At 39.5% G+C, this 24,513-nt stretch overlaps 2 protein-coding genes across 2 annotated transcripts; both read left to right on the top strand.

Annotated features, from left to right (window-relative positions):
• Positions 1-7,338: 7,338 nt before the first annotated feature.
• LOC142612094 (uncharacterized) lies at positions 7,339-8,737 on the top strand. Its single transcript, XM_075784218.1, has 2 exons — positions 7,339-7,842; positions 7,931-8,737. Exons 1-2 carry the CDS (start codon positions 7,339-7,341, stop codon positions 8,735-8,737), a joined length of 1,311 nt encoding a protein of 436 aa, XP_075640333.1.
• Positions 8,738-19,218: 10,481 nt separating this feature from the next.
• On the top strand, positions 19,219-21,518 carry LOC142612973 (BAG family molecular chaperone regulator 1-like). The gene is made up of 4 exons (XM_075785148.1): positions 19,219-19,916; positions 20,030-20,286; positions 20,375-20,524; positions 20,632-21,518. The coding sequence occupies exons 1-4, from the start codon at positions 19,697-19,699 to the stop codon at positions 20,890-20,892; spliced, it is 888 nt and encodes a 295-aa protein (XP_075641263.1). The 5' UTR covers positions 19,219-19,696; the 3' UTR covers positions 20,893-21,518.
• Positions 21,519-24,513: the final 2,995 nt, after the last annotated feature.

Below are 24,513 nucleotides of genomic sequence, written 5' to 3'. Positions count from 1 at the left end.
GTATGCTCAAAAATTGATAAAACCCTACTTCAAATTGATTGTGTCATGAAGATTAAGTTGATTAACTATTCTTAATTGTAAAAGTAATGTTAATAAAACTTAAACACAAAAGAAAAGTTATTATTAATTTTACATCTCAAAAACAAGAAAAATGGTTTTAAAAAAATAATTAAAAGTAACATTAATTAATATTTAAATATAAAAAAATCTCACTTAAATTTATTCCCTTATAGCTTAATATATATTGAGTTGGCCCTTAAATCAATAGCTAGACTTACTACATGTATAGTACACTACAAAACACTCTGTGGCGTTCATAAAAAATGCCACTATAAGTACCCTATAGTAGTGTTCATAAAAAATGCCACTATAGTTTCTCTATAGCTGTGTTTTGAAGGGTCTGTAATGGTGTTTTAAAACACTAGGTCCAGCAAAAAAAAAAAAAAAATTAAAGAACTACAATGGCGTCTAGACCTCCTTTGCTCCGGACTGACAAAATGGTCAGCACACTCTGAGCCCATAGACTCCTTTCTATCTTGTACGGGGTTAGCCATAACTTGGATAAGAAAGATTGCAGATACTTCCCACAAACGGTGCCAATTGTAGGAACTCAAAATATAAAAGCCCAAGCCCACTTAGAATAGTGATGCTTGGATCTTCAAACCAAGCCCAAATAATGAATTTTTAATAGAGCGAGATTCTAAGCCAAGTGCAACATTGAGATCGTTCCAAGTCTATAGCTAACAGAGCCTAAGGGAGAAATATGAGTAAATGGACTAGTGATTCAATGAAATGCTTTCTTAAGCAAGTTCGAGGAAAGATCTTATATTGATAAGTTGGGATGATATTCCTTTATACGTTATTTCTTTATCCTCACATTTGTATTCTTTTTCTTGAAAAAATGTCTAGCCCCTTTTTCTGGAGAGTTCCCTTCCTTGCATAGCCAATTTCCTTGCATCCCAACCCTCCATTTGTACGTTTCGGGGGATCTTTTAGGATACTTATGCCATCAGGACCCTTGTGGAGGTGGTAGAGAGAGTTGTGAGTTGTGAAGTTGCTGTTTAGGTTTGTGCAAAGTAATTGGTTAATGTAGCTGGTTAGGTCCTCATTAATATAGCTGGTTAGGTTCGTGCAAAGTATTGAATGCAGAGGTGAGAGGTGTCTTCTTTAGGAAACTTCCTCCCTCCACCCTTGCAAGTCTTGTACCTTCCCTTTGCCATTCATTCCCCTATCCTTTAGCTTTTCCGGGATGTCAGACATCCTTTGACACTTTTGCTCTCCTTGGGTAGGTGTAGTCCTTAGAGTTTGCCTACCTTTCTTTGCTTAGATTGGGCGAATTCATCCTTAGATTGGGTTCCTTGGTTCTTGCCCCCCCACAACTATATAATAAAAGTTGGACTTAGAAGTCATGACTGCGCCAAGTATCTACTCTAGCTAATTAGTAAATTAATTTTATATTAGTTGTTAGAATATATTTCCTCAAATTAAGGGATAATATTTAACAATTGTTTAATTTAGGTAAAAATTTATCATTTAAATTTCAATAAATTTAAAATTTCAAACTAAAAGTCTATTATAAAAAATTCTAAACTTAAATTTCAAACAAAAACCCAAGTTTTCTTTCTAAAAAAAAAACCATGTTTTGACTTCTACTCTAATTAAAAGTCTATTATCAATATTTTAAGCACAACTGATTAATAAATTAATTTTATATTAGTTGTTATGATATATTTCCTCAAATTAAAGGATAATATTTAACAACTGTTTAATTCATATACAACTTTTAAACTTCAACAAATTTAAATTCTCTTCAAACTAAAAATTTATTATCAAAATTTTTTAAACTTAAATATTTCAACAAATATAAATTCTATTTAAACTAATGTGGCGTTTGGTACGGGGGAATCTATATTACTCTTAACATCCAGATTCCTAAGAATGTAGCTATTCCTATGTTTGATTTCATTGGGAATGTGAGATGATAATTTTGGTTTATTCCTAGGAATCTTAAATGAATTATTTATTTTTCCCATTCTATCTTTAGATTTGAATGTGAACTACCAAGTCCTTTAAAAAAAATATTCCTCTAAATAAATAATGAAAAACCAAATACAAACTATTAATTATGACAAATTCATTAAAATTATAGTCTAACATTTCAAAATGACAAGTACAATACAAAAATAACTATTTAAATTCTTAAATGCTTTTATTCTTAATAATAATTTTTAAAAGAGTTTAATCCATAACAAAACAACTTGACAACATTTTTTTTTCACACGTGAAACCTAAATAAAATTTTGTTAAAGAATATATCAACATAGTTGTCTATCCTTTTTATATTATTTTGGCGGGAAAAGATAAATACAAGAGAAAGATATTGATGATTTATTTTATATTTTATCTTAATTGCTTAAATGATAAGGAAAATGAGTTAAAATTGTCAATTTATAAAAAATACAATTTCCTTCAAGCTTGGAAATCGGGATTCCCACTTGTTTTAAAGAGAATCCACATTCCTACTAAGAGGGGTTTAAGGGGGGAATCCAGATTCTCTTGATATTTGATTCCCTAGCGTGATTTGCAACTAAATATGATAATCTTTAAACATTCATGATAATCCTAAAATATTATCCCGTACCAAACGCCACATAAAGGTCATTATAAAAAAATTCTAAACTTAAATCCCAGACACCAACTCATGTTTTCTTTCTAAAAAAAAAAAAACCACATTTTGACTTCTACTCCAACTAAAGTCTATTATCAACATTTTAAGAACATCTAATCATATACTAATTATATAATAAAAGTTAGACTTAGATGCTGTTGTTGCGCCAAGTGACTACTTTCATTAATTAGTAAATTAATTTTATATTATTTGTTAAGATATATTTCCTCAAATTAAGGGATAATATTTAACAACTATTTAATTTAGGTAAAATTTTATCATTTAAATTTTAACAAATTTGAATTCTATTCAAACTAAAAGTCTACTATAAAATATTCTAAACTTAAATTCCAAATAACCACCCTCATTTTCTTTCATAAAAAAAAAAACCCCAACATTTTGACTTCTACTCCAACTAAAAGTCTATTATCAATATTTTAAGAACAACTAATTAGTAAATTAATTTTATATTATTTGTTATGCTATATGTAAGGTCACAATTTGCACCTAAGCCCAATAGTAGAAAGGGTATAGGCCCAAAGAGCCCAATACAATAAATTTGTAGAAAGTGGGTTCTAAATCTAGTTGTATGTGAGCTTAGTTAACAACGGTAATGACTCAAGATCATAAAACAATATTGATGGACAAGTTTATATGATGAAAAACTGTCATCAGACTCAAGCTGATGAGCTAGTTCTTATACTTTTTTCTTCTTAAAGGAAGATTACAAAAATATCCAATCTACAATGTTTTCTTTTCTTTCTCTCCGATCCTCTTTCCTGAATGTCTCTTCCTCCTTTTATATCATCTTCCTTCCTCTCTACATCCTCCACTTATGGATCAGATTATTGGTTTTGATACTTATCCCATCAGCCCCTCCCTGAAGTCTTTGGAGGTAGCTGTAAGGCTGAACCCTGATGCTCAGCCATCATCTCCTCATTAATGCGGCCAGAGAGTTAGCTGCAGAGCATTCAATGCGGTGACAATAGCTTTTTCCTTAGATATTTCACGGCCCTTCCTTGTCCTATACTCTTACCATGTACATCATTATTTATAGACCATCCCTCTCAACCTCGGCTTTAATCTGCCGAGGAAGTATTCCACCTGGATCGCCTTCTTGGATGACCTTAGTCAGACTTTATCCTTTTACTTTCCAACCCGGACTCTTGAGGAGATATTTTCCCATTTTCGGACTTCCTAATGTCCTCGGATCGGGCCACTGGCCCAGTACATACATAGATATATACTCCGGGGCCCATTGACCTTACACTATATTTTCTCAAATTAAGAGATAATAATTATCAATTTTTTAATTTAGATAAAATTTTATCATTTAAACTTTAACAAATTTAAATTCTATTTAAACTTAAAACCTATTATCAAAAATTTTTAAAACTTAAATATTTCAAAAAATTTAAATTCTATTCAAATTAAAAGTCTATTATAAAAAAATTCTTAACTTAAACCCCAGACAACAACCCACGTTTTCTTTCTTAGGAAAAAACAAGCTACCTTTTGACTTTTATTCTAACTAAAAATCTATTATTTCCATGCATCGCTCAAGAATAACACTAGTTTATAGTGTATTCCATCAAAACCAATGATATTTCTTGACGGCATGCTTGGGAAGTTTTTGATGTTGAATATTTAAATTAAAAAAATTACAATCACCTTCCCTTAAGCTTATGGTTTGTGAAAAAGGAAAGACAATAGAAAAATATGGAAGGAAAATAACGATTGTGGAAGTTTTACAGCGTTTGATTGGAAGAAAATGGTAGGTGCAAGTGTTTTTCACCTAAACCCACCAAAATTCATCCTTCCAAATAGGAAGGAAAATGGGAATGAAAATGCATGTGTGATTTAAAAAAGGTATTATCCCTATTACTCTATTATTTCAAACTATAATATGAGTAAAATAGTAATCTAATTTTTATCATTCCATTTTTCTAGCCATTCTTCCAAACATTCATGCTAAAAAATTAAAATTTTTTCTACTCACTCATATTTTAATCATTCCAATCAAATAAAGCCGTAGAGTATAAAAAATGATGGTGACCTTTAAAATTACAAAAGCGACAATGCTCTCACTAAAATTTATAATAAATTTAACAAAAACAATAAAATATCTATCCTATCCTTTGAGTTAATTAAAAACTTTTAATCTTTAGATAAATTGGGTGAATGAGACAACTCAAGGGAAAAAAAAAATATTTAAACATATTTGTCGCTTTTATTATAAACCTCAAAGAAGGGATTGTTGTAAGCGTACAATTGCACCTGGCCCCAAGAACAGTTATGGGCTCAGGCCCAATGAGCCTTAAACAATATGAATTTGTAGAGTGTGGGCTTGAAACCCAGGTTAGAAGTGTCTGAGGATTAAATGAGAAGCCAAAGATTGCAAACACCTGGAAACAACAAGGAATATTGTAAATCAACCTCCTCGGACGTAAGCTGAGAGTTGTTCTTATATTATCTCTTCCTCTTTTTTCTTTTCCTTTTGGATTACAAAAAAGTCAGTCCCCCCTTTTCTATTCTAGGTTGCTCCTTAAATACTCTTGTTTTTGATACTTTGTACACGTGTTGCCCCAACTCCCCCTTAGCCTAGATATTTCTTTTCTCAGTGCCTTTGAATAGTAACCAGAAGTTTCCCTTCCACTGTTCAGGTGTCACTTCCCCATTAATGCGGCCAGGGTGGTAGGTGCAGGGTCTTTAATGTGGAGGTGGCAGCCTTTATCTTTGGTATTTCTCTGACATCGGTGCTTCCAGGACATTCAAGGGTTCACCCCTTTTAACCATTGGTCTTGACCGTGTCATTCCCTAGCCTTTACCATGAAGTCCCTGGTTCTCCGGTGTCCGTCCGAGGAGAAATTCACCCTCGGCTGGATCCTCGGATCCTCGGCGTATGGGCCGACCCGTAGTACTAACAAATTCTAAACCCAAGAGCAGGTCGGCCTTCTTTAACATGGCCCAAAGGCCCACATTCCCATCAGGGTCTTTTTACCCCCCACAATAGCCCCTCAAAACTCTAATTTTCAACGTCCAAGGAGAAAAATAGGGTTTTGATCTGACGAGAACCTTCTCCACACACTTTGCGAATAATTGCACGCGTGGAAATCGTTTCGCGTCCCAGAAGATGCCACTTGGCGGTTTTATTTTCAAAACGCGCGCATTTATTACCGTAAGTTATACCTTGTCCCCCACGTTCAACGGTGAGATGAGCATCCAACGGTCCTTATCATTCCACGAAAATTTGGGCGGGACGAACATAATTTCGAGGCTGCTTTTCCGCACATTGTGACGCTTCGGGAACCTGCGCCTTCATTTAATTCCCCAGGGGCTAATCCCATCAAAACATCAGCAATCATACTTTACCTGCAGAAAACCGTGGAAATTTGCACACCTTCAACTTTGTAAGTTCTTGCTCTCTCTATCCTTAACCTTTTCTCCTCGGATATAGTCCTCGGCTGTCCTCGTAGATATTCTCCCCTTTAGAGTTTAGTCTTTCGTTCTTTTCTAATGGGTAGGTTTAAGTGTCTAGTTGACACCGCCGCTGGAATGGAAGGCTTCAGAGCCAAGTATCACATTCCCGGTGATGTGGGTTTAGAATATTGCCCGGCAGAAGCCGTGGCCGGTTCTAGAAAAGAGGGAGAGGTTATCATCCCAATGATAGCCTTTATAGAGGGTGGGATGACCCTCCCAATGAAACCTGTAACTAGGGAGTACCTTCGCAGCCACCGGTTGTGCCCCGATCAGTGCCTCCCAAACGTTTTTAGAGTTTTGGGTAGTGTCGATGCTCTAAATGAGCAAATGGGTCTAAACCTCACCTGGCACGACGTCGTCTTTCTATACGAATCCCATAAACTTTCCAATGTAGGTTACTACATTAAATCTCGCTCCAGTGTCGTTAGGCTAATCTCCTGTCTGCCCAAATCCAACAAAGGCATGAAGGACGACTACCTGATCGTCTCTGGGAACTGGCACGACGGCCTCCACTGCCCAGTTGAGTGGGGAAATCCAGGTGCGACACCTCAGGATTTACCTCCCCATCTCACGACTTCCTTTAATACTCACAAACATGCACACTAACATGTATTTATATTTGTTTAACTTTATCACTTGTTGTGTGAATCTGACCATGTTCGTTTGCTTTGGTGTCTTTCTTCGCAGATAAGCAACACGTGCGCCCACGCTTAAGCCACTGCAACGTTGCAGATCTCAACCGAGTGCTTCGCTCCGAGGTGTTTGTCAGCGAGGACCTACAACTTAGAGCTGCTCATCTAATTCTGGGGTACACTCCCATCTCTTCGGACTTCCAGGAGATAGAAAACGCCATAATCGCGGGTGACCGAAGACGAAGGAGAATAAACGTAGCCCGGCCCCACTTCTTGGACGAACACGATCTCCCTGACGCCCCTGACACCGTTTTGTACAACCAGCCCATAGCGGCAATTCCCCTCGCTGTGCACTCTCAGGCAACTGTTGTTCCAGAAGAGCAGGTGTCCTCTTCAAACACGCTAGACGAGGAGATAAAACAGTTCCAACTTGAGGACACCGAAAGACCTCGAGGGAGCCAGTTCGTTGTCCTCTCTGACGAGGAAGAAGAAGCCACAGAGGCTTTAGGAATTGCAGGATTAGTTGTTGCCCAGCCAGAGGACGAATCCGAGGAGGATATGGACAGGATGAAGGGTCTCCTAACCAATAGAGCTGCGAAGGTTGTGGAGAAAAAGACGGGGGGGGGGTCCCAAGCTCTTCAAACTTTGCCACCTCCCCCTCCTCCAGCTGAGCCAAAAATTCCAGCCGAGGATCCCAAAAAGAAGAGAAAGGGGGAGGCCGAGGGGACTATAAGCAAAGACCCCAAGAAACCACGACAACAACTCCCACCGGTTCAGCAGCAGAAGCTGGACAAAGGCAAAGGTAGGGCCCGCTCAGTTGAAAGGGGGGAAATCAGGAACGAGGCCGAAGTGCGTCGAGCACCGACCACCTGGTCCCCTGACTTAAGACTGGACGGCGCTCCCATCTCCTGCCAATCCAGTATAAGGGCGGTTCAACAAGGCCATGCTCACCACTTGGCCGAAGTGTTGGAGCGCCCTCTTTTGCTGCCCAAGGACATGGAAACCTTGGAAAAAATGAGCCAGCCACAACTATTCCTCTCTTTAAAAAGAGACTTAGCGCTGGTAAGTTTACCCCTTTTTAGGAAGATTCCACTTTTAACAATATTCATAAGTTTTTTACTATTCCTGATTCCCTCATACTTTGTTACAGGCCATTCAGGAAGTCTTTGTAGCCGAGAAGTTCATAGAAGACACTCGGAAGAAGGCCAGAACTGAGCAGGAGATTAGGATGGAGACTGAGAAGTCCTTGGGCATAGCCCTTGCTGAAAATGAGAAGCTTACTTCGGAGGTGGCTGAGCTGAGGAGAGAGAAAAATGGGGTCGAGTCAAACTTGAAGACTATGAAGACCCAGATAGAAGGGCAGCGCAAGCTCCTTCACGAAAAAGATGATGAGCTCTCCCGAGCCCAAAGGGAACGCTCGGATTTGGAGAAGGAACTTGCACTGATGAAGGAAGAAGCCAGCTCATTCCATCGCTCTCTACAGGCTGCCAAGCAGACGAGCTACGAGGAAGGGGTAGCAAACACCGAGGAGCAGCTGACAGAGGCCTTCGCGGCTTTGTGCCGGGAGTACTGTCAGAAAGTCTGGGGGGAAGCCCTAAACGTAGCTGGAGTTCCTCTATCCTCGGATCTGAGGAAGTCCGAGAACGTTTGGCTTCCCCTGGAGATACAGGAGATTGAAGAGGCTCCTGCTGCTACTCCTACCCCTGAGTCAACTCTCCCTGCTCTGCCTCCGGTGGTCCCACAGCAAATTCCTGATCCTACAGAACCTTCAGGTTCCAACAAAGAGAAGGAAGGAGGAGGAAATGCAGAGAAGGACTTGAGCCAGATAGTGGAACCCAACGTCCTTCCAACGAAGACAGCAGATAAAGGAAAGCAAGTCTTGACTCCCTTTGAGCTAGAGTTGAGAAAGACCGAGGCCACCAGTACCTCTCAGCAAGACCCCCCTCCAAAGGCTTAGGACCTAGCTTAGGACTTCTCTTTTTCCATGTTTGAATAAACATGTAATATATATTTGAATGATTAATGAAAAACAATTTCATTTGATTCTCACCTATGTTACATCCGTTTTACTTTACTCTTTTTGGTATTTGTTATAAAGATTGCCATTAGTACATAGTCAAAAGGGATAGAACAAACAAATCTAACTCCAAATATCACACAATCATAACTTCCACGTAGTTATTCGCATGTTTTAGCATTAAAAATTTAACAGCAGATGACATGGTTGAGATATTTTAAACAATGCCTTGATAAAAAGAAACCTCATATAACGGTTAAATCCTTATAATGTGTAGCATTGTTTTTAGTAGGATGTAAGATCCGAAGACCATTCCTTACATAAATTTGCTTAACGCTTAAAGGTATAAAACTTAAGACCTGAGTTAATGACCAGTAAGGCACTAATTTCCAGACGCAATAAGAAATTAACTCTAATAAAGCTTGGGGTCCGAGGACTGGACTTAATCAATTTCCTATTTGATTCTTAAAGATTGTAACTTCAAACGTTAATTTTCCCAAAGTAGGAGGTCCGAGGACCCGACATAACTAAGGTTCTGTTTAACAAATGATAAGACATCAATTTCCACAAGGTTTGTGGTCCAAGGACTACACTTAACCAAGTTTCTGTTTGATTCTTAAAGATTGTAACTTCAAATGTTAATTTTCCCAAAGTAGGAGGTCCGAGGACCCGACATAACTAAGGTTCTGTTTAACAAATGATAAGACATCAATTTCCACAAGGTTTGTGGTCCGAGGACTACACTTAACCAAGTTTCTGTTTGATTCTTAAAGATTGTAACTTCAAATGTTAATTTTCCCAAAGTAGGAGGTCCGAGGACCCGACATAACTAAGGTTCTGTTTAACAAATGATAAGACATCAATTTTCACAAGGTTTGTGGTCCGAGGACTACACTTAACCAAGTTTCTGTTTGATTTTTAAAGATTGTAACTTCAAATGTTAATTTTCCCAAAGTAGGAGGTCCGAGGACCCGACATAACTAAGGTTCTGTTTAACAAATGATAAGACATCAATTTTTACAAGGTTTGTGGTCTGAGGACTACACTTAACCAAGTTTCTGTTTGATTCTTAAAGATTGTAACTTCAAATGTTAATTTTCCCAAAGTAGGAGGTCCGAGGACCCGACATAACTAAGGTTCTATTTAACAAATGATAAGACATCAATTTCCACAAGGTTTGTGGTCCGAGGACTACACTTAACCAAGTTTCTGTTTGATTCTTAAAGATTGTAACTTCAAATGTTAATTTTCCCAAAGTAGGAGGTCCGAGGACCCGACATAACTAAGGTTCTGTTTAACAAATGATAAGACATCAATTTCCACAAGGTTTGTGGTCCGAGGACTACACTTAACCAAGTTTCTGTTTGATTCTTAAGAACAGTAGCTTCAAGTGTCAGAGATACTCATAACTTTAAAATGTTCACTGAAAAAAGCACATTTTATTAATAATAATACCTTCTAAGATTGTTTACATTCCATGGGCGTGGTACAATTTTTTCATCTACGTCAGCTAGCCGATATGACCCTATGCCGGCTACTGAAACAATGCGATAGGGACCTTCCCAGTTGGGTCCTAGCTTACCCCAAGCTGGGTTTTTAGAGGTGCCAACAACTTTTCTTAGAACAAGATCACTAGGTGCAAGTGGCCTTAGCCTCACGTGGGCATCATATCCTCGTTTTAGCTTCTGTTGATAGTAAGCCATTTGAACCATAGCTGCCTCACGTCGTTCCTCAAGTAAATCAAGACCTTTCTCCAGGAGTCCATCATTATTCTCCGGGCTAAAAGAACTTGTCTTTAAGGTAGGAAAACCGTATTCCAATGGTATCACCGCCTCGGCCCCATAAGTCATAGAGAATGGGGTTTCTCCAGTGGACCTGCGCGGTGTGGTCCGATACGTCCACAGAACATGAGGTAGCTCTTCTACCCATCTGCCTTTCGCATCGTCCAACCTTTTCTTCAGCCCACTGACAATGACCTTGTTAACGGCCTCGGTTTGCCCATTTCCCTGAGGATAAACTGGAGTGGAATATCTATTTATGATACCCATGTCACCACAATACTTCCTAAAAGCCTTACTATCGAACTGAACACCATTGTCTGAGATGAGTGTGTGTGGTATACCGAATCTAGTGACGATATTTTTCCAGACAAACTTCTTGGAGTCAACATCTCTAATGTTTGCTAAGGGCTCGGCCTCAACCCATTTAGTGAAATAGTCTGTTCCCACGAGAAGCCATCTTTTGTTACCTGTTGCCCTTGGAAATGGCCCAACTATGTCTAGTCCCCACTGTGCGAAGGGCCAAGGACTGGAAAGGGGGTTAAGGACTCCTCCAGGTTGATGAATATTAGGGGCGAACCTCTGACACTGATCGCATTTCCTAGCATAGTCTTAAGCCTCCCTTTGCATATTGGGCCACCAATAACCCTGAGTCAGAGCTCTGTGGGCTAAGGATCTTCCCCCAGTGTGGCTGCCACAAATCCCTTCATGCAGTTCTTCCAGAAGCCCTTCCGTTGAGTCAGGGTGTACACACAACAAGTACGGTCCTGAAAAGGATCGTTTGTACAGTTTCTGGTCCTCGGACAACTAGAAACGCGGCGCCTTCGGCGTATCTTATCTGCTTCAGATTTGTCCTCAGGAAGGACATCATTCCTAAGAAAAGATATGACCGGGTCAATCCAACTAGGTCCAGGCCTTATTAGATGGATGCGAGGCGCGTTGGCGATGACAACAGAGGGTTCTAGTAAATCCTCAACGAGGATAACCCTAGGTAAACCTTGAGCCGAGGTAGTTGCCAGCGTGGCTAAGGAGTCTGCATGGGTGTTTCCGCTCCGAGAGACATGAGTTAAGGCGAAGGAGTCAAATTCAGGTTACTGGCGCTTGATCTGTGCCAAATATTCACACGTGCAGGGTCTCTAGCCTCCATGGTCCCCATGATCTGGCCGACCACCAGTTGAGAGTCCGAGAAGACATGGACTTCCTTTCCACCCATCTTACGTACCATCTGCATGCCTACCAAGACTGCTTCATACTCGGCCTCATTGTTAGTAGCCGAGAATGCCAATCTTAAAGATTTTTCAAAGACAATTCCTTCAGGGGACATTAGAACAAGTCCAATACCGGACCCTCTCTGATTAGCAGCCCTATCCACATACACCTTCCAAGCCGAGGGCACTGCGGCCGTGATCACTCCAACTGATTTTGCATCCATGTGTGCTTCCTTTAGAGCTTCTTCTAGCAATGGTTCAGTAAACCCTGCCACCAAGTCAGCAAGGACCTGGCCCTTCACCGATGTGAGAGGCTTGTATTTAACGTCAAAAGCCCCCAGGATGGTCCCCCACTTTGCTATCCTGCCCGAGTAGTCGGCACTACGTAGTACTGCCTTGAGGGGCAATTGGGTCAGAACAACCACTGTGTGAGACTGAAAATAATGGGGAAGCTTTCGCGTGGCATGAACCACAGCTAGAAGCGCTTTCTCTAAGGGTTGATAACGCACCTCGGCATCACCTAAAGACTTACTAACATAATATACCGGTCTTTGCACCCCGTTATCATCTTTTATCAGGACCAGGCTGACCGCGTGGACGGCCACTGCCAGATAAGCAAACAAAATCTCATGTGCCTCCGGACGAGACAGAATGGGTGGCCGAGAAAGATATTGCTTGAGCTGTTGAAAAGCTAACTCGCAGTCCTCGGTCCATCGAAACCCTTTCCACTTATTCAACAGTTGGAAGAAAGGACGACACCGGTCAGCTGACCGAGATATGAACCTATTCAAGGCGGCAATCATTCCCGTTAACTTTTGAATCTCTTTTGGGTTCCGAGGAGGCTGCAAGTCCTGAATAGCCTTGACCTGCACCGGATTTACCTTTATGCCTCTATGAGTAATCATGTATCCTAAAAATTTTCTAGACCCCACGCCGAAAGAGCATTTTGAGGCGTTGAGGCGCAACTTGTACTTTCTCAGTATCTGAAAAGTGTCGGCCAAATCTTTCACGTGTGAGGGTATTGTTTTGCTTTTCACCACCATATCGTCGACATATACTTCAATGGTTTTCCCCATTTGCTGTTCGAACATTCTGGTCATCATCCTTTGATAGGTAGCCCCAGCATTCTTCAAGCCGAATGGCATGACCTTATAATGATAATTCCCCGTCGGTGTAATAAAGGCAGTCTTCTCCTGATCCTCTAATGCCAAGGGAATCTGGTGGTAACCCTGGAAGGCGTCCAAAAAACTCATCCGAGGATGTCCGACAGTGGTATCCACCAATTGATCAATACGTGGCATTGGGAACGAATCTTTAGGACAGGCCTTGTTCAGATCAGTGAAGTCCACACATATCCTCCACGTTCCATTCTTCTTTTTGACAACAATCGTATGGGCCAACCACTCGGGGTAGAAAACCTCTTTGATAGCACCAGCCCTTTTAAGTTTAAGAACCTCTTCCTTCACAGCCTCGGAATGTTCCCTGGAAGATCGCCGAGGTGGCTGCCTTCTCGGAACGATAGCTGGGTTGACATTTAAGTGATGAAAAATGAAGCTCGAATCAACGCTTGGAGCTTCATAAGGATCCCACGCAAAAACATCAACATTGTCCTTCAAGAATTCTAACAATTCCATCTTCTCTTGGTGTGGCAAAAGTACACCGACTTGGAAGAATCTCTCTGGGTCATCGGCTACTGGAAACTTCTCTAACTCCTCACAATATGTCTCCTCTCCTGTCGCCATCCCAGATGAACCGGGAGCAATTAATTGCTATAAACCTTTGGTGATCAGAGCCGAAGATTCGGCTTCCGTCTGATGCAGGACATCAGCCGATATGCATTGCCTAGCCACCGATTGGCTGCCGAGGACCTCTTCAACACATTCCCCTAAGGGAAATTTGACTTTAACATGCAAGGTAGAGGAGACAGCTCCAAGAGCGTGCAGCCATGGCCTGGCAAGTATGGCTGTATATGGGGAGTACGCGTCAACCACAATAAAGTCCACCTCAACCATTTCTGAGCCGGATTGAACGGGCAAACGAATCTGTCCCTTCGGCACAACGGCTCTCCCTTCAAAACTTATGAGCGGCGAATCATAAGGAGTAAGATCTTCCAACTTCAACCTTAACCCCTTGAATAGATCAGGGTACATGATATCTGCACCGCTGCCCTGGTCTATCATCACCCTTCTCACATCATAGTTCCCTATCCTGAGGGTGACCACAAGAGCATCGTCATGGGGCTGGATAGTCCCTACCTTATCCTCCTCGGAGAAACCTAGGACGGGCAAAGTGCCCTTCAACCTCTTCGGCCTGCTACCCACATCCTCAACCTGAGGATGGGAAACCGCCATCACCCTAGTGGGACCTGAGCCGGTCCTACCAGGTGCAGCGAAGATAACATTAATTGTTCCTAATGCTGGTCGAGATGAATTGTTCCTCTGGTTGTTTGAGCCAACTTGACTGACCTACCCAGCGGGCTGACACAAGTGCTGCTTCAACTTTCCCTCACTGACGAGCTGCTCCGGATGGTTCCACAAGGTCCGACAGTTCTCGGTAGTGTGGCCCACATCCTGATGGTACTGGCAAAAGAGATTTTGATTTCTTTTCGCAGGGTCCCCTGCCATCTTGCTGGGCCATCTGAAGAAGGACTCTTTACGAACTTTCTCTAGTAACTGATGCACTGGTTCTCGGAACACAGTATTTACAGCCTGAGGTGCTGCCGAGCCGGATTGCCCGAAATAATCCCTCATCGGCTTGTTGTTGTGATATCTGTTCGACTTGAAATCCCTTCTCTCCTGCGGGATAACCTTCTCCTTTCCCTTCCCCTGCTGCTGGTCTTCCTCTACCCTTTTATACTCGTCAATACGATCCATAAGGCGTCGTACGCTGCGGACGGGCTTTTTCGTCAAAGACTTTCTTAGGTCGTGGTCAGTAGGAAGACCTACCTTAAAGGTATTAAGCGCCACCTCATCAAAATCACCATCTATTTCATTAAACATTTCCCAATATCGGTCGGAGTATGCTTTCAGCGTCTCCCCTTCCTTCATGGCCATGGATAGCAGCGAGTCCAATGGCCGAGGGACTCTGCTACACGTGATAAACCGCGAAGTGAATGCCCTAGTTAGCTCCCCGAATGAGCCCGTAGACCCTGATTTGAGACCGTTAAACCATCTCATAGCCACAGGTCCCAAGCTGGAGGGGAAAACTTTACACATCAGAGTCTCGTTGTGAGAGTGCACTGCCATCCTCTGGTTGAAGTGGCTCACGTGCTCCACCGGATCAGTCCGGCCGTTGTAGATGGTAAAGGTGGGCTGGGTAAACCTCCTGGGAAGCCTTCCTTTTTCAATCCTTCGTGTGAATGGAGACTTAGAGAGTTGGTGCAACGCCCTACTCATAGCGTCGTTGCCTAAGCCCCTAGAATGAAGCTTCTTACGTCTGCAAGTTGGCTGGTCGTCCTCCTCACCGGAGGACGTTGTACTGGTGGGGGAGCGCGACCTCGAGCTCTAGACATCTCCCCTATCCTCCTTAGAGGAAGGATTAGACGAGGACGGTGAAAACCTGCGTTTAGCACGGCGTAACTTCCTCTTCAAACGATTAATTTCCTTCTGCATGGATTTAGAACCCTCCTCGTGAGTGGTGCTACCCCCACCATGAGTATGGCTGGCGCCTGGGTACTCTGTGTGGACGCTTCCCTCATGATCCCTTCGATGTTCAAGACGTTCGAAATGGTCCTCCGGTTGTGATCCCTGTGACTCTGCATGGTAAGAGCCTAAGCCTGCCATAATATCCCTACCTCTTCTAGACTAGATTTCCCACAGACGGCGCCAATTGTAAGCGTACAATTACACCTGGCCCCAAGAACAGTTATGGGCTCAGGCCCAATGAGCCTTAAACAATATGAATTTGTAGAGTGTGGGCTTGAAACCCAGGTTAGAAGTGTCTGAGGATTAAATGACAAGCCAAAGATTGCAAACACCTGGAAACAACAAGGAATATTGTAAATCAACCTCCTCGGACGTAAGCCGAGAGTTGTTCTTATATTATCTCTTCCTCTTTTTTCTTTTCCTTTTGGATTACAAAAAAGTCAGTCCCCCCTTTTCTATTCTAGGTTGCTCCTTAAATACTCTTCTTTTTGATACTTTGTACACGTGTTGCCCCAACTCCCCCTTAGCCTAGATATTTCTTTTCTCAGTGCCTTTGAATAGTAACCAGAAGTTTCCCTTCCACTGTTCAGGTGTCACTTCCCCATTAATGCGGCCAGGGTGGTAGGTGCAGGGTCTTTAATGTGGAGGTGGCAGCCTTTATCTTTGGTATTTCTCTGACATCGGTGCTTCCAGGACATTCAAGGGTTCACCCCTTTTAACCATTGGTCTTGACCGTGTCATTCCCTAGCCTTTACCATGAAGTCCCTGGTTCTCCGGTGTCCGTCCGAGGAGAAATTCACCCTCGGCTGGATCCTCGGATCCTCGGCGTATGGGCCGACCCGTAATACTAACAAATTCTAAACCCAAGAGCAGGTCGGCCTTCTTTAACATGGCCCAAATGCCCACATTCCCATCAGGGTCTTTTTACCCCCCACAATTGTCATTTTGGAAAAATCACAATCATGTTCTTAAATCACAAGAAAGTTGATATAATTTTCCCTTCACAATTATAGCATAGTACTTGTTGTATATATAGGTATATATAAGGATAGACTGTAATAATGATGTTTGAGTTTGAAGAATATGGTTTTATAAAGTAAAAATTCAAGTTCTGGAATTTTCTAAGTGAAAATTTGAAAATCTGAATTTTCTGGAATTTTCTGCAGAATTTTCTAGTGACTATTCAGAAAGGTTGAAGAGGTTTCAATCTTTGTTAACCATTTTATGAAAAATAACTAACTCTCCATACGTGCTTTTTCATGAGACATAACCCTATAGGTATAAATGGAGGCTTATGTTAACTTGAAAAAATAACTAACTCTCCATACGTGTCTTTTCGTGAAACATAATCCTATGGGTATAAATAGAGGCTTATGTTCACTTGATTGAAAATAATCCAACATCCCGTGATCATTCTCCAAAATTGTTATATGTAGAATCCAACATCTTGGTTGTATCTTAGGGACAAATTTGCAATAGTCCTTTAGCAACAAAAGTATAGGGGGCAAATATTGTTTAAGGAAAACGATATAGTGGTTTCAAGTTATCTATTTTTTGTTTGTCTTTTGTGTTAATCTTGTTCTTTCATTATTATTTTGTGTAATATCCCAACAGTATCTACTTAAGTTATCAATATATATATAGTGAGTGTTTGAAATCCGTAAATATTTTTTTGTCTGGTAGAACGTTGTGTTAAATTGTTAATCAAGGTAAGATTTTGCGTGTATAATTTTTCTTCTCTTCATGTCAGGACATCACAATCTCCAAAATTCCAAATGATATCAAAGGGGCTATAGTTTAGCAAAAAATGAAGAATGACCTTAATAAGACTTGCAGTCAAATTAATTAAGAGACCAATATGTGTGAAATCACATTAATGTGTTTGATTTTAATAAATCATGTGCTAATTTTTAATTACGGCCAGCATTTCCTGAGAATTTATTGGCTTCGCACGTCATGTTATCCACAAATGATTGCGTGGAATATTACATTATGATTATATGCTGCCAAATTGGTATAATGGTATCTATTTTCAGAGACAATGAGGGATTTGTCTAATACTTTCTGTGTTAAATTTTACTCATCCATGTGATGGGATTTAAACACAATCTCACATTCATTTGCCAATTTCTGAGGGGGTTGAAACTTTTTTTTTTCTTTTTTTGAAAGAGAGTTTTAACCTATGACGTCCGCTTCTAATGACAGTTCTTTATCATCAAACCAAGACACCAATTAGTTTTTAGTGTAGGCGAGGATTGAATTCCAGATCTCTTATTCAACCATCAGAGACTTTACTAGTTGAGCTAACTGGAATCCACAAGGGGGTTGAAACTTGAAAGTGTCACTCAAAGCTCATTAACAAAAATTAAGTCTGATTTTATTACTAGATGCAATGGACAAGCAATTTATTATTTCCAAAAAAATTCATTAATTTTGTAAGAAATTAAAGAATACTTCAACACTAACAGTTCAACTAGACATATTACTGGTTGTGGCTAAGGTATAATTCTTGCTACTGCTTGTGGAATCAGTGTATTTGTTACCTAATTGGAATCGATTTTAAAAAATGATATTGATATTTCATATCTGTTCAACATTACGTAGGGATATATATTATATTAATTTATAGAGATGATAATAATTCATTCATCTCCTTCATTATTTAGTTAATTTAGTTTTTTTTTTTGGTTGGTAAACCAGGATCTTTGATAGGCTTAAGCCTTGCTTTGTTCCTAGTCTTGACCATGACCATGAGTATTATATAAGAAACAACCAATAGTTATACCTAAATGGTAAATTGAATAAAAGGACTAAAGGGGTATTATTTTGAAGGAAATAAAAAATTATTTAACAATAACTTTCCAAATTTTTTAATTTAAATTTATATAAACAAAATGACAGCAATCTCCCTTAGACCCGACCATTAGGCAACCAGGCAGGTGCCAACTGGCCATAGATTTTTCCAGGCAGAGCTGTCCTCTTTCAACATAAGTTAAACTTTCCAGTTGGAGAAAATGATAGCCCGCTAGATTTTCTTCTCTCTCTCTCTTCTTCTTCTTCTTCTTCTATTTTTTATTTTATTTTGTTCTTTCCGGTGTGTTTTGGTCCATTCCTTTCTGGATTGACATCAAATGCATATATATATATATATAAAAGAAACCTTATTGGTGTCTTAATAAGAACTAAACAATTATAATTGTGAAGCGAAAGTCATAGATCAAAATTCTATAGTTACAGCACTTAGAAGCTTTTCTTTAAGTTCATCTTTTAATATTCTGATATGTGACTTTTTTTTCATAAATGAAAGTGTATTTTTAAGTTAAGCAGTCACGTGATAATATTTTAATAGAAGAACATAAGAAACATATGTAAGTTTTGTCTAAAAAATATTATGTTGGGGATAGAGTTATTAATATCAGAGTGCAAATATGTAGCAAATTACATAATGAAATTGAAAAAGTTTGTCGTGTTTGAAATTTTTATGACAGTAGTTATTATATAAACTCATATTTTTTTGATAGAAGGATAAAGCTTTATGAATGACTATTATTAGTATTATTACTCATGTATCACCTTTGTTTAGGCAGGATGGAAATTGATTTTTCTTGCTGCCGTCTTCTTTTTCACCAACTGAACTAAAATATTTACAAAGAATTTAACATTTCATGTAAAATTATTTCCATCTCTTCCTATGTGGTTTTGTTTTATTTCCTTGTAAGAAGCCAAATATTTATTCTAGTATCTCTCCTCTTCCCTTAACTATATATTTTCCATATTATACTTCTTTCTTTGTATACACATTACACACATATTCTTGTATTTCACTAGCTTTCCTCGTTGGCCATTCATTTTCTTTCCTTTCCTTTTTCATTTTCCTTTCTCTTCTTTATGCTTCATTGAGATCTCAATTCTTTCTCTCTCTCTTTTAGTTTTGAAAACAGTTACTTAAAAACTGTGATGTTACAATGACATAAACAAAAGTTTATATTTTCTTGTGATAGTTCTTTAGCCTAGTATTTTTAGTCTAAGGATTTTCCAAACCATGTTCTTCTAGTTCTATCTCAGTGGTTCACAACTGGGTTCCATTGCATATCACACAAAAGAGAACTTTGAGAGGCCTAAAGATTCTTTCTTCACTTTGTGGATTGCCTCTACTCCAAGGGAGGAATTTGACAGACCTCAAAGACTCAAACTTTTTGTGGTATTTACTGTTCAACCAGATTCTCATTTTCTTGAGCCATTTGGAATCAGAACCAAGAATATATATAGATGAAGCCAATGAAGTCAAAGAATATTAACAGCATGTTTTCCAACTCTGTCGGTGGTGGAGGCAATCAGAATGTTGAGGAGTGGGAAATTAGGCCAGGAGGAATGTTGGTGCAGAAGCGTGATATGAATCAAGGCACTGTTTCAATTCCCACAATTAAAGTTAGAGTGAAGTATGGCTCTTTGTGCCATGAAATTCAAATAAGTTCCCAAGCAAGCTTTGGTAATTAGAATTCTTGATTTTGAATAAGAATTTGAATCTTTAATTTTTGTTGAGTTTTAAAGTATCATAGAGGAACTGGATTTGCTAATGGCGAATGATCTTTTGGGTTGCAGGGGATTTGAAGAAAATGTTGGCAGAACTTACTGGCTTGCACCCTCTTGATCAGAAGCTGATATACAAGAACAAGGAGAGAGTATCCAAAGCATATCTTGATGCAGCAAGAGTAAAAAATGGATCCAAAATCGAGCTTGTTGAGGACATTGTAAGTAGAGAAAGAAGGTGCGTTGAGATGCTAAAAAATTCAAAGGTTGAAAAGGCCTCAAAATCCTTGGCAGAAATCAGTTTGGAAGTGGACAAAATTGCAGGACAGGTAAATTTTACATCAGAACAACATAGAAAGGATTCATAAAGGAAATGGGTAAATTTTTTTTGACATTTTTTTTACTGCAATTTGGTAGGTCACTGCTTTGGAAGCCAAAGTCTCTAGAGGTGGGAAAGTCACAAAAATGGATGTGGAAAGTTTGACTGAAATGTTGATGACAAAGTTAGTTAAGTTGGATGAAATTGTTAGTGTTGAGGGAGATTTAAAATTGCAGAGAAAGGCGCAGGTATGTTGGATTTGTTATTACTCCTTAAGCTTTAGTGTTACACATTGTTTTAATTGTTATTCCTTACTAAGCCAATGAGGTCATTAACTTTGGAATGGTTCTTAAAGGTGAGGAGAGTTCAGAAACACATCGAAACTCTCGATAAAATGAAGATGCATTATTCAAAGCCTGGCGGCAGTGGAGGTAATATCCCATGGCAGCAACAAGAAGCAAATTCATCCAACCAAATGTCTGTACCAATGCAAAAGCATCATGTGCAAATGAGGCAGATGGAGTCTAGAGGGCAAATGCAAGGGCTGCAGCAGCAGCAACCTTTGCGGCATTCTGAGTCATTTGTGGTAACAACTCAATGGGAAACTTTTGAGTAATGCATACAACTTTAATATGGGGGCCAAGCATATTTTGGAATTTTTTCAAGAAGGCCATCCTAAATTCATATAGCCAATGATGCCAATCTTACAAGTCTTGGGGTTTTTTTGGCTTCAGATTTTAAATCTCTTTATCTCTGAAGTATAATGCAGATCTGCATCATTTAGTAAATTTTTTTTTCCTTTGGGTAACAATGTGTATATGGTATATGATTAATAGGAAAAATAATGAGAGGGAAAAGGAGCTGTGCTGTTCAAGGGTTTATTTATGTGTACTTGAAATGGTTACTTCAGATATCAATTTGTAATACATAATTTGGGCATCATGGAATTCCATTGGAAGAAATTTCTTGCAACAGCTGTTACTGTTGTTGTGTCTGCCTATGTGTATATGTGGCTTGGGACCACAAGGCCAATCATAGCTTTAATTTTATTCAGAAGTAATTAATGTAGCAGTTGTTTTTTGTTAATATATGGCCTTGGAATTCCTTCCGGCTTCGGACCATTTGTCCTATCAATTAAACCTCTTTATAATATACATAACTTCTTGTAGATTCTTCAGTAGTTCTTAATGCAGAAGTAAATTCTTTTAAATTTCGTTTCTCAAAAAAAAAAAAAAAAAAAAAAAAGTTTCATATCTTTTTTTTTTATTTAAAATTTTTAATTATTGCTCCTTCTAGTTTCATATCTTGTTTCTTGTGAGGCTGTTACAAGAAATAATTAAACAAGTACGAAGATACTATTCTTACTAACCATAACATGATGACAGGCAGGTTTGACTTTAGAGGAGATGGTGTGGTATGAGTGGGGTAGCTTAATAATATGAAACCCAACTTGTTCTACAAAAATAATTATCAGTTGTAAATAACAAGGGTGATTAGTGATTACCCTTTAACACGGTACACCCTCTTGTATTTTATGGTACGAACGAAATGATGGTTTGTTTTACAATATGGTTTATTATTTGGCAATGTGATGCAACCCCTGAGAAAGAATACAAATCTTCAAAGAGTTGACCTTTGGTGGAGGAGCATGAGTGTATGACTCTCACAGGAGTTGCGACCTTCCATGAAGATGTGATGCTTATTTAAAAATGGGAATGATGTGGGATCATTGAGAACATTCCATTCCTCCTTCAAATGATCCCTCTATATATGACGGGAGGAAAAAAAAAAAATGTTCACAACAAAACAGAATTTTTGTGTATGAAAGTATGCCCGAATTTTGTTTATGAACAGTATATTAGGGATGGTTTTCAATTTGGCACTCATAGAGAGTGTCCTGCTACTGGCTATGTAAACATGTAATGTGTCTAATTTTAAATAAAACTCTTCTTTGCATTAAAAAAAAAAAAAAAAAACCCCACTTATATGCGCATTTCCAAGAGTACAAATATAATTTCATATAATAAGTGGGGTCTTAAAATATTGAGAAAGTTTATAGCACAACAAAATCTCACAAGATTCTTCTTTTGTGTTGTGATGAGTCCCGGTATTATATATATTTTTTATTTTATTTCAATTTATTTTAAGCTATGGTGGGCTCGCTAATAATTCAAATTGTTGTGAAAATTTTATGAAATTTTATTGTGCTCGTAGAAAAGCTCTAATATATTTTACAAAAAAATGTACAATTGTCGATGTAACAACTTTTTAATGGTAAATAATAAAGTGGTGCTTGCGATAGGCTCATATGAGAATTAATCAAACTTGCCAACTCAATAACTATAAAATTTGTTGTGCAAAAATGTTGTGTATATTATGTCACTCAATATTTAAAAATTGTGACTTCAGGTTGTAATTTTAGTTGTTTTTTGGTCTGTGTATAAAATAATTTGTGTTATAAACACAACCATTTGTAAAAATCTAAGACTATTTAGTCTTAATAAAATGTAGCTTGGTTAAATCATTGCATTGCCCCTTATTCTTGTCAACAAATGATGATTTATTTGTACAAAAATTACACTCTAGAGGTAAAGAAAAATATATGATGGGGTCATTGAAGAGAGAAAAAAAAGTGTCGATGTTATGGTATTGCTATAATTATCCAGAACAATGGAAGGAAAAATGCTAAATACATTTGTGCTATATCATAAATAAAAGGACTAATTTGGTTAAATTGAGATTCTTTGTAATTGTTTATAAATCTCAAATCTCAAATTAACCTAGTATATACCTGATGTGGGGGGCAAAAGGATTCTGATGGGAACGTGGGCCTTTTGGGCCGTGTTAAGGAAGGCCGACCTGACCCTGGGTTTGGAAGTTGTTAGTGCTATGGGTCGGCCCATACGCCGAGGATACGAGGATCCAGCCGAGGGTGAACTTACCCTCGGATGAGCACCTAAGAATTCGGGATTTCGTAGTAAAGGTTAGGGGACGACACAGTTAAGGCCAATGGTTAAAAGGGGTGAACCCTAGAACGCCCCAGAAGCACCGGTGTTGAAGAAATGTCAAAGATAAAGGCTGCTACCTCCACATTAAAGACCCTGCACCTACCACCCTGGCCGCATTTATGGGGAAGTGACACCTGAATAGTGGAAGAGAAACTTCTGGTTACTATTCAAAGGCACTGAGAAAAGAAATATCTAGGCTAAAGGGGAGGTGAGGCAACACGTGTACAAAGCATTCAAAAGAGTAGTATATAAAAAGCAATTTAAGACAGAAAGGGGGAGGACTTTTGTAACCTAAAAAGAGAGAAAAGACTAAGAAAGGGATATAATATAAGAACAGCTCTCGGTTTACGTCCGAGGAGGCCAATTTACAATATTCCTTGTTGTTTTTCAAGTGTTTGCAATCTTTGACTTGTCATTTAATCCTCAAACACTTCTAACCTGGGTTTCAAGCCCACACTCTACAAATTCATATTGTTTAAGGCTCATTGGGCCTGGGCCCGTAACTGTTCTTGGGGCCAGGTGCAATTGTGCACTTACAATTGGCGCCGTCTGTGGGAACCTAGTCTAGAAGAGGTAGGGATATTATGGCAGGCTTAGGCTCTCACCATGCAGAGTCACAAGGATCACAACCGGAAGATCACTTTGAACGTCTTGAACATCGTAGGGATCGTGAGGGAAGCGTCCGTACAGAATACCCGGGGGCTAGCCATACTTATGGAGGAGGTAGCACTACTCACGATGAGGGTTCTAAATCCATGCAGAAGGAAATCAATCGTTTGAAGAGGAAGTTACGCCGTGCTAAACGTAAGGTTTCCCCGTCCTCTTCTAGTTCTTCCTCAGGGAAAGATAGGGGGGTTGTCTACAGTTCAAGGTCACGTTCCCCCACCAGCGCAACGTCCTCCGGTGAAGAAGACGATCAACCAACAGGCAGACGTAAGAAGTTTCGTTCTAGGGGCTTAGGTAACGATACCATGAGTAGGGCGTTGCACCAACTCTCTAAATCTCCGTTTTCACGGAGGATTGAGAGGGGGAGGCTTCCCAGGAGGTTCACCCAGCCCACGTTTACCATCTACAATGGCCGGACTGACCCGGTGGAGCACGTGAGTCACTTCAACCAGAGGATGGCAGTGCACTCTCACAACGAGACTTTGATGTGTAAAGTCTTCCCCTCTAGCTTGGGACCTGTGGCTATGAGATGGTTTAACGGTCTCAAATCAGGATCCGTAGGC

Source organism: Castanea sativa, chromosome 10 (assembly GCF_040712315.1).
Source record: "Castanea sativa cultivar Marrone di Chiusa Pesio chromosome 10, ASM4071231v1".
Classification (NCBI taxonomy): Eukaryota; Viridiplantae; Streptophyta; class Magnoliopsida; order Fagales; family Fagaceae; genus Castanea; species Castanea sativa.
Note: the sequence above shows the minus strand (reverse complement) of the source record. Positions and strands in the feature narration are given on the sequence as shown.

What these genes read in the sequence shown, in the direction of transcription:
- LOC142612094 (XM_075784218.1), top strand. Translation starts at nt 7,339, where the DNA reads ATGGACAGGATGAAGGGTCTCCTAACCAATAGAGCTGCGAAGGTTGTG. An exon ending in TAAAAAGAGACTTAGCGCTG is followed by an intron (nt 7,843 to 7,930) that starts GTAAGTTTACCC and finishes ACTTTGTTACAG; the next exon opens with GCCATTCAGGAAGTCTTTGT.
- LOC142612973 (XM_075785148.1), top strand. Translation starts at nt 19,697, where the DNA reads ATGAAGCCAATGAAGTCAAAGAATATTAACAGCATGTTTTCCAACTCT. An exon ending in AAGTTCCCAAGCAAGCTTTG is followed by an intron (nt 19,917 to 20,029) that starts GTAATTAGAATT and finishes TTTGGGTTGCAG; the next exon opens with GGGATTTGAAGAAAATGTTG. An exon ending in AATTGCAGAGAAAGGCGCAG is followed by an intron (nt 20,525 to 20,631) that starts GTATGTTGGATT and finishes TGGTTCTTAAAG; the next exon opens with GTGAGGAGAGTTCAGAAACA.